Raw genomic sequence first — 10254 nt, forward strand, 5'->3', positions numbered from 1 at the left:
GTGGCTGTGGAGCCCTTTCTGGCTGCCCAGACCACCACAAGCCACTCCTCAGTGCACATTGGGTGCTACAGAGGCCAGAGTTTTTCCAGAGACACCAGCGGAGTTGTAACATGGCCCTGGCAGCCCTTTAGATGCCTTTCCCCGGGGTCTGTTCCTTGCAGACTGGCAGAGAAGCTCCTTAATCAACTCAGGAAAGTGACCTAAAAATGAAGGCAAGATGTCAGGTGCTGCAGCTTACGCTTTCCCTCCTGTGCTTCTCCCTGCCCAGCGTAGGCAGAGCCGTGCCTTGGAGTCTGAGCAGCCGTGCTGACCATGAGCGAGCAGAGCCACGTCAACAGCCTGTTCCTCAATGAGGACGCAGCCAAGCGGCTCAGTGCCGAGAGCCGGGTTCAGCGCTTCCGGCAGGCAGTGCAGAAGCGGGCGGCACGGGCCAAGAAGCGGATGCACAGCATCACTGCCGCCAGCGTTAAAAGCTTCTTCAAGAGAAATGCCTTTGTCCTCTTCACCATTGCTGCAGTCTTACTAGGTAAGGAGCTGATGACAACACTGGGCACCATTTATAAATATGAGGAAAAGTTTCCACACAGCTTTTATTTATCATAATGATTTGGCTGGGGAGGTGAAGTTAATGAGCTGCAGCTCAAAATGCTGCCCAAATCAGAAGTACCTTTGTGTGCAAGGACAACAGACCTTGTAGAGGGCATGTGTGAGGGAGTCCTTGTTGATCCTTTCTGTCTGCAGCTTAGGAACAGTCTATAACTGAAAGGATTTGATGATCCAGCTCTACTAATCCTCATAAAAAATCATCCAGGTTTGTTCAGAAGCTTGTATGAGTGTAGCTACAGGCACAAGGGTTCTTCAGATTCATTCCACAGCTTTAGCCTAACAGTACCAGAAGGGGGAACTGATGCAAAGGGCTGTGGTACAATGTAAACGAAATCTGCCCAGCAGATAGTGGAATGTCCCTAGCTTTTCATCCAGGTTATATGTCTCCTAACTCACTGGCTGAACCCAGCTTTAAACAGTGGGTGGACAAATCTTGGAGCTGTGTGGTCACACTTAGGTTAGGCTGGGAGATCCTATCTCTGGTCACAGCATTTTTGTGTTCATGAGCTTCCTGGGAACAGACCCCAGAGGAGCAGACAGAGCAACAAGGAGAGCTGTGATTTAGCACAAGACTCCTGTGCATAGAAATATGTCAGAAGAGAGAGAAAGCATACAGTACAAACTAGATCATAGCCTTTTAGAAAAAGAAAGAGCATTTGCTTGTTTGGGGAAGGTAGGAGCTGGAAGGAGATGAGAAAGAGAAAAACCATGCTGTAGGGCTGAGGGACAGACCACACTGTCCCATTGCCATTCTCATCCCTTGCTGATCCACAGGAGTCATCCTGGCATTCTCCCTCCGGCCCTACCAGCTGACTTATCGCCAGATCAAGTATTTCTCCTTCCCCGGCGAGCTGCTGATGCGTATGCTCCAGATGTTGGTTCTTCCTCTCATTGTCTCTAGCTTGATTACAGGTGAGAATTGCTTTCTGCTGCTTTCAGACAAGGCAATAATCAGCAAAGATGGATGCTAGCTGTTGCTGGAGTACCTCTTTGTGCTCCAAAAAGGTTTGGATTACCTTGACTAACAGTGACAAGTCTGAACCTACCGCTGTAGTGAACATGATTCACACTCATACCCCTGTTGGCTCCGTAGTGCGGAAGAGAAGCAGAAGGCGTTGTGCTTTCTCAGAAAACTAGGGAGGACACAATGTGTTCCCAATGCCCAACATGAGCACTAACAAAGATTTCATCCTACATAACTTCAAATGTCAACAAGTTTGTTGCCCAAGTCAGCTTCAGGTTTCCTCCAGCCTAGGGAAGTTTAATATGTGTCAGTCCAAAAGAGCTGGAGTTGTTCACCAGCTTGTTTCCTCCAGCTGCTCATAGAAGGCATGCCAGCCAACCAAGCTGAAGGCAGCAGAAGGGACTGCAAGGTATTCTACCTGCTGAAACATCCCATCATCAGGGACTTAAAGGCCCAATGTACTTGGAGGGAATTATTTCACTTCTGAGAGCTTCAGAAGGACATTGCTATATTGCAGCCTAAGACCCACCAGGGCTATGCTTCTTCATAACCACAAGCCACATTCTCCCATAACCATATCACCTTGGAACTCCAAAGTCTGCCCCTTGTATGCTCTCCTTCCTAGAGACCCCAGCTCCCCATCTGACTCATGCATACGCCACGCACACTTTAAATCTTCCTTGGGCTTCCCCCTTCCCCCTAAGACAATATGCCTTCTCAGTTGTCTCCCTGTGTGACCCCCCAGGAATGGCCTCGCTGGATGGCAGAGCCTCAGGGAAGATGGGGATGCGAGCTGTCGTCTACTACATGGTGACCACAATCATAGCAGTCTTCATTGGCATCCTAATGGTGATCATCATCCACCCAGGAAAAGGATCTAAGGACAAACTTCACCGAGAAGGCAGAATTGAGCAGGTGCAGACCACAGATGCATTCATGGACTTGGTGAGGTAGGTGAACAAGATGGTCTCATATCACTGAGATTACATTCCTCCACGGAATGCCCTTTTGAAGTGCCACAGTTTGAGGTATACACTCTTGGGAAAAGAGAATTATGGCTGAGTCTTGCCCAGCCTACTACTGGTAGCTCAGTTTAACTAACTGGCTCTGCCACTCAGAGACTGAATGCTTGGGCTGGAGTTGTGGAGTCCAGCCCTTCTGTTAGAGGTATTAATGCAAGAGGCCAAGGTGTGCTCAGCAAAACAAGTAATGAAAACTATCAATGACTGCATGCCCTTCAGAAATTCACCCAGCAAAAGCTACTCCAAATATCCATCTTCACTGGCACATGGAAATCAAGGAAGTGGTTCCTGAGACATTGTCTCTCCCTTCCTTGCTGTGACCTTACATAGTGAATTGCAGAGCTGTACCATCTCAAGTGGTATGAAGCTATGTTTCCAAGGTACAAGATAACAGACAGCTCAAATGACAGCTGTAGAGATGAAGCTGAGAGCAAGGCATTATATTAAATATTGTAATATGGTATTGTTTCAAGGTTCAGTTGGGTTTGATAACGCTTCTACAATGGACCCATACCCCAGTGCTGTATGCGTGTAGTCTCTTTCCACATACCTGAAATACAACCTTCTAGAGTCTGAAAAGATGTAGTGGGACTCTAAAAATATGCAGGATGGTGCCTGTGTCCAGATCAGCATATTACCACCATATATCAGCATATTCTGTCAGTCAGACAGAAAGGGTCCATCTAACCTGTAGCCTGAGTTGGCATTGTGAGGATTGTGACCGGAGACACTGATCCAGGACAGAAGTGTTGGCCAGGAAGCCTACGTTTTCTTGCTAGTCGAACAGGACAATAACGCTTTAATTGTTTTATCCACTGCAGGAATATGTTCCCGCCCAACCTTGTAGAAGCCTGCTTCAAACAGGTATGAAATCCCACCTGGCCTATCACTTCCCTTTGCACCCTCTGTCCTACCTAGACCATGGTCCAACCTACTATGAGGTATGGCATAGCAATTGCTTTATACTGCCTTCATAAGTCCACAGGCCTGACTGCTCCAGGAGGCATTGTAATCATTAGTGTATTATAGCATCCCACACGCACGCTTTTCAAACTGTCTGTAAATGGGGGCTTCAACCTCCATCTCATTCAACATTCAGAGTCAGGAATGGTTTGTGTCATCTCTGGTAGCAGGCTTGGACTGGCAGTGAAATTGGAGCAGATTCTACAAGGATTTGGTTTTTCTGTAATGCTAATGCCCTCGGAAGTAGTATAAAGAGTTACCAGAGAAACCAGAATATTTTGTTCCTAGCGATACAAGATGCTCCAATGGTATCTTTTGACCTTCAGCTCTATGAAATTTTTGATGAGACTACTAAGCTAGGAAGCTTGAGGGCAGTGAAGGCAAGGTTCCCACACGAGTCAGCAGTGAACTTGCAGTACTCTCCTTTCTTTAGAAAGAGCCCAGCATGTTATCTTGAGCTCCTGAACCAGGGCCTGAGACTGCATCTGATGATCTGTGTCTTTCCAGTACAAGACGCAGTACAGCACCAGGGTCTTCACCAGAACCGTCCTCCACAGCAGCAATATCACAGCAGGTGTGACAACCACACAGATCCCTGTGCCTGAGAACTTCACCGGCATCCTGGAGAACATCACTCATGCCCTGGGGACCGTCTCCGAGGTGCTGACCTTTGAAGAAGTCATTCCCATCCCGGGCTCAGCCAATGGGGTGAACGCACTGGGGCTGGTAGTGTTCTCCATGTGCTTCGGTTTGGTGATCGGCAGCATGAAGCAGAAGGGACGGGCCCTGCGGGAGTTCTTTAACTGCCTCAACGAAGCCATCATGAGGCTGGTGGCCATTATCATCTGGTGAGGAGCACGGCCGGTTGGAGCAGGAGGTCTGCAGGTGCAGTTTCCACTGACCTGATGAGAAGTGGGGTAGCTTTAAGGATGACATGCACAGGAAAAGTAGATGGGCACAGCTCTCTTTTGGCTCCATCAGAAAAAATTTGTTCACATTTCATTTCCTGTTTTTTGTTTTTACCTTAGAAATATCAGGTACACCAGGACTTGCTTTCCTTGAGGCTGCTGGAAACATCCTTGGAAGATCAGAGAGCTGGAATGGAAGATCTCTTAGCTTTACCAACAGGGGTAGGGTGTGAGGCTTTCCCACCAAAACCTTACCTTCCAGCTATGTTCCAGGAATCTGACTTAGCTACAAGTCACGATAACCTATTGCCACTTTCCTGCTACTCAGAGTGGCACCTCTGAGAGCATTAGCTCTGAGAGCTGAGCTGAGTTGACAAGGTCAACTCCAAGTTATTGCCTTTCAATCTGAGGTCTCCCAGACCCCAACTCCTCTAGAGCTCACCTGCTTGTTGCTTTCTGAATAAGGCTGTGTGCGCTACATGGTCCAGATAAGCAAGGCATTGCTGAGACAAGTCTTCTTTAGAAGGTCGCATTTTTCCAAATCTTGTTGTTTTAAGCTCTTTACCCATCTAGGGCTCAAGATCTACATAAGTGTTTGTGGTAGGTACCGTGAGACAGGATTGATGCTGGAGCTGGCAGAATACATGGAAATGTCTGACAGGGATCATCCCCACACCCTCTCCCATTTTAGATCACTCCAGCTTCCATTCGCTGTTCTTCTAGTCACTGTCTTCTATCTCAGAGCAACATCCGTGGAACAGGGGGAGAGGCCCTACACAGAAAGACGCAAAGGGGCGGAACAACCCTGAGCTCCTAACAGAGAACTGGGGACCCCCAGTCCCTCTGGGATCTTTTCCTCCACAAATGAGCCAGAACTTGGGGCCTTGCTTTCCTAACAAGAGATGAGTTGCCCAAGGTCACAGAAGGAAGAGCATGAACACAGTGCAACAAGTAGTCCTGCACACTACTCACAGGTACAATTTCAAGGTGCTTTCAACACCCCATCCTTCAGCTTGCCCTTATAGTGAAGGAAGGCAGGATGTTGGTGTAGAGCACATCGGTTACACTCAGGAAACTGCCTGTGCACATACAGTAGGTAGTGTCTGCAGAGACCTCCTGACATAAGATCCTGCTGGTGTAGGAGGCAGGACTGTCAGCTGCAGCACAGCACTCCTTCCTGAGCCACAGTCTGCAGAGCATCTCCAGGAGCTTCTTTTTCCTGGGGACATCTGGTCCTGCAGCCAAGAATGTCTTCTAAGAGGAAGGTCAGAGGAAATGAAATACTTGTGAAATCCTTTCCTGAAACTTTTCCAAACCTCCCAGACTAAGTTGGAGTTCGGCATGTGGACCTCTGAGCCTTGTGCATGAATTGCATGTGAGCTCTTGAGCTGTAGAGGCCAAGCCCTGAGACGTGTGGCCATGGAGCTGGGATTTTCTTTGGTCCAGCTATTTGTCCATGTTTAGTTTAGTACCCATGATATTCTCCATGTCTGTGTTATGGCTTCCTTTCTGTGGAGCCTCACTGCTGCTCATGAGATTCATAGTTATGGAGGGGGGGAAAAAGCATAAGGAATGGAAAGGATGGCAATGTACCTCAGAATGGGTTTTTATATAAGCCATGGCTGCTTTCACAAGTGTTGGTGTTCCCAGCCCTTGCTACATCAGACATGCATTCCCTATATGTTCCTATTCTCTAAATATGAACATTTGAAGGTATTAAGGCTGATATCCCGGAGCCTATAGGATACTGTTGCTTTTGCTCCCCTATTTCCCGTTTCTCCTGTACTTCCCTGTGCCTCCCAGTAAAAATAATACTCTTAGTCCAAGCTCTGTTAGGAAAGGAAGGGACTCTGAAGACTCCTCTACATAATCTCCCCTATCAATTCTGCAAGGAGTGTTGCAGAAAAAGGGAGGGAACCCAGAAGGAGGAGGAAAGCTCCACCACTGCCCAAGCTGTGCACACAATAGTGTGCTGGGTTCCCCGATAGTGCAACGAGTGCTGGTTTTGACCAGATGGTGAACAAGTCCAAGCTCTCTCCAGGTTTCTGGAAAAGAAACCAGCAGTATCATCCAATGGTTATGCTCAGTGAGCATTACTGGTGTGCTGGCTTACTGGGAATTTGCCCAGACAGCATGCATTAAAGCTGATGTGGAAGTGCGGGTGCCAGTTCTGAGCATCGGTCTTGTGTTTCTGCCACAGGTATGCTCCAGTTGGGATCATGTTTTTAATTGCTGGTAAAATCCTGGAGATGGATGACCTAGCAGTGATGGGAGGCCAGCTGGGGATGTACACGCTCACCGTCATAGTTGGACTCCTCATTCATGCCCTCTGCATCCTGCCACTGCTCTACTTCATCGTCACTCACAGAAACCCCTGGGTATTCATAGCAGGGCTTCTGCAGGCCCTCATCACAGCCCTTGGCACCTCATCAAGGTATGATAGCTACATGGGAGTAGGGTTGGGGCTGCTGTGGATACTCTGGGACTGCTTCTCAGCACTCCATTGCCCTCAGTGCAGCACTGCAGTCTCACAATTTCTAGCAATAGCAACTTTTTGCACTGGTCCAGCCAAGCTCATTTGAGAGTTGAAAGCTCCTCACTGCCCTGCTGAGGAGCCCTAATCAAGTGGCCATCTCTAACTATCAGTGCATGACCCATATGTCTCCTTAGCAAACATGGTGGTGACTCTGCTAGAAGCACTGAAGTGCTGAGTTCAGGACAAATATCAGATGCCACTGAATTGCATCATTATTCCCCAGGAACATACCTCTCATACACATGTACTCGCACACAGGTGCTTATTTCTCTCGCCCAGGCACACATACCTTATGCAGCTGGCATTAAACTCACAGGAGGCCTGGGCAAAGGCATAAACACCCATATGTTCAATGACTCACTCTGCCATGCAACACAGCCAAAGCAAGGGGTTGTAGGTAGCTGTTATTTTACCAAATGCTGTGTTTCTTGCTGTGTTCATTTCCTGGCAAGCACATAACAGTCTCTCCCCCATGCTTTCTCACACTGAAACACACTGCATTTTTCCTGCTCATGTTCTCTTTTAGAAACAATTCCCTGCTTCCTCTGCAAGGCATATTCTCACACATGGGTCATTCTTGTCCTATGCACTGAGGGGGGTGAGAAAGGGCTCAAGTTTTTTAATAGCTGGAAAAGGAGCTTTGATCTTGAGGGTTGGTCCTGAATCCTCCAGCTTTACCTTCTTTTGGTGTTATACCAGCATCACCAGCCTCAGGGCTACACAGCCCCTGTCCCAGCCCCTCTGAATGTGCAACTGCAGCATGCACCATATCTGAGGAAGCCTTGCTTAGACTGTTCTTTCTCCTAGCAGCTTCTGGCCTCTGGTTCACAAGGCAGGGTGAAAAAGCAGGTGGGTAGGGTCATAAACCAGGCAGAGGATTAGTCCCTCTTCCAAAATCATTCATGTTGTTTTGTAAATTCCTTTCAGCTCAGCAACTCTGCCCATCACCTTCAGGTGCCTGGAAGAAAACAATGGTGTGGATAGGCGCATCACGAGGTTTGTTCTGCCTGTGGGAGCTACAATTAACATGGATGGTACTGCTCTGTATGAGGCCCTTGCAGCCATCTTCATTGCACAAGTCAACAACTATGAACTTGACTTCGGGCAGATCATCACAATAAGGTGACTTTTGAAAGAGTTATGGGACTAGAGGAAGGGCTTCAGTGTTGTTGGATTATCTGAGGTGTAGTCGGGTTCCTCTTTTGCTCAAAAGATACAATTTAAAAAAGAAGTATGGAAAAGAAGGGTATACTACACGTCCAGTTGTAGAAGCACATAATATTTTGGCACCACATCTTTGAGGCGCCACTTGAACCCTTATTGCGTTTCCAGGTCTGGGCCATCCCTTAGCTAAAGTGGCAGTGTGCAGTCTGTTATGGATGGGTGCCTGGCTGCTTTAATGATGCCCCATGTGTCACCATCCTGCTCAGTGACCAGGGTAGAAAGGCTGACAAGATGTTTCGTAGATGAAGAGTTTAAGCTACTTCCTGACATTTTTGCAAATGTGACTAGGTCTTTTCTTCCCTCTGCTGACAGCTGTGCTTTTCTGTTCCCTCCAGCATCACTGCCACGGCAGCCAGCATTGGAGCTGCAGGTATTCCCCAGGCTGGACTGGTGACCATGGTTATAGTGTTGACATCAGTGGGGCTGCCTACTGAAGACATTACACTGATCATTGCTGTGGACTGGTTTCTGTAAGTCTTCTGCTCAGCAGCATGCACTGCTCTATGCTCCCAACTAGTGCTTTCGGAGTTTGTCTGTACTCCCAATGTCTCTGCTATAAGCAGTCTCAGTAACCTCTATCATTAAGCTTGAAACAAAGCTGTAGCCAGGACACCTTTGCCCAGTAGCCCTCTCTGCCCATGCTGGAGTCTTCAACATGTACTTCAGTGACCCAAGGCATCAGATGTCACCTGCAAAGCAGCCTTGTCATCAAGCACCTAGAAACTATCTCCAGACCAAGAGGGACAGGTTGTGCCAATAATGAGCAAATTCACACTGCAGAGTGATGGTTCTGCGCTACCAAACATGGAAAGTGGGATGAGACTGGGCTGTACAAAGTTGAGGAGTGTTTAGATGGATACAGCTAGTCGGCTACATTGCTCCATTTCACCTTTCTTTCCCTTTCAAATCCTGGGACAAGCAATTTCATAGGAGGACTCTTAGGAATGAGATCGAAGAATGCATTTGTGCACAGTCCTCACTCTCAGCCTTCCCAAACACAACAAAATCCTGATTCAGAGATACACTATCAGTGTTTCCTCTGTTCTTACGTATCTTGTATTGCTGGTTTTTAGCCAAAGCAGCCAAGTTCTGCTCCCAGCCATGGCTGAGCAGCTGGGAACAGTCTTGCCCAACACCCCCACTTCTCCTGTGAACTGTGCATAAGAACAGACTTGGCTGGCATAGGCCCTGCCTCCTAAGACACCAGGATACCACTTGTATTTACCCAGAAAGGTTGGTTTCAATTAGGTACCAAAAGTGTTATCTGTTGTTATCCACTGAAGGATATGGTGGTGATATCTTCAGCTCTTCCATACATTTGTAGCTGTGGAGAATATCTCATTGCAAAGAGTGTTTTAAATTGTCATTTTGCACAAAGAATCTATTGCCTAGTCTTAGTGCATACTGTCCATGCTGAGGAAATCTGGCTCCATAGCAGCACTAAGTCATAGGTTTGCACCGGAATTTCTGCACTTCTTGTAAAACAAAATGTAACTCAAGTGCAACTGATGTGGTGAGGATCATCTGAGTCTGCAGAAAGGCCTTAGCAGACCTTTGGAAAGGCAACTGTTCAGGTGGAAGCGCACTAATGTTTCCCTTCTTTGGTGGCAAGTCCAAAACTCTGCAGTGAGAAACTGGGAATGCAATGAAGCAGGAATGTGCTCTGGGCTGTCAGTCAAGCAAGGCTCACTGGGAGTCATTTTCCTGACAATGTTGAAGTATCAATTATCAGAGTGACTTGAGAAGTAGAAGAAGTTTCATTGAAGAGGTTTCTTGGAATAGTCTTCATCCCCTTAGCTGTTACTAAGAAACTGTATTTCATTTTTCTCTTTAATTTTTCAGGGACCGTCTTAGAACAACCACCAACGTCCTGGGGGACTCTCTGGGGGCTGGCATTGTGGAGCATCTTTCCCGGCATGAGCTAGATGCACAGGACTGCGAACTTGGTAATTCTGTGATAGAGGAGAAAGAGCAGCTCTCCCACCTGGTTTGCACACAGAACAAGACCCACAGGCATCTCAGGAGTGAGAC

The 10254-nt window shown here is 47.6% G+C and overlaps 1 protein-coding gene across 1 annotated transcript; it reads left to right on the forward strand.

Moving 5' to 3' along the window:
- Positions 1 to 250: 250 nt before the first annotated feature.
- LOC104513257 (excitatory amino acid transporter 4-like) lies at positions 251 to 4407 on the forward strand. Its single transcript, XM_010156549.1, has 5 exons — positions 251 to 526; positions 1381 to 1518; positions 2316 to 2520; positions 3414 to 3456; positions 4063 to 4407. The coding sequence occupies exons 1-5, from the start codon at positions 313 to 315 to the stop codon at positions 4405 to 4407; spliced, it is 945 nt and encodes a 314-aa protein (XP_010154851.1). The 5' UTR covers positions 251 to 312.
- Positions 4408 to 10254: the final 5847 nt, after the last annotated feature.

This window comes from Eurypyga helias, unplaced genomic scaffold (genome assembly GCF_000690775.1).
Source record: "Eurypyga helias isolate BGI_N326 unplaced genomic scaffold, ASM69077v1 scaffold8358, whole genome shotgun sequence".
NCBI classification, from domain to species: Eukaryota; Metazoa; Chordata; class Aves; order Eurypygiformes; family Eurypygidae; genus Eurypyga; species Eurypyga helias.

Excerpts from the sequence above, each read along its gene's own strand:
- LOC104513257 (XM_010156549.1), top strand. The coding sequence starts at position 313 with ATGAGCGAGCAGAGCCACGTCAACAGCCTGTTCCTCAATGAGGACGCA. Across the intron at positions 2,521-3,413 it reads GCATTCATGGACTTGGTGAG|GAATATGTTCCCGCCCAACC; the intron begins GTAGGTGAACAA and ends TATCCACTGCAG. Across the intron at positions 3,457-4,062 it reads TAGAAGCCTGCTTCAAACAG|TACAAGACGCAGTACAGCAC; the intron begins GTATGAAATCCC and ends GTGTCTTTCCAG.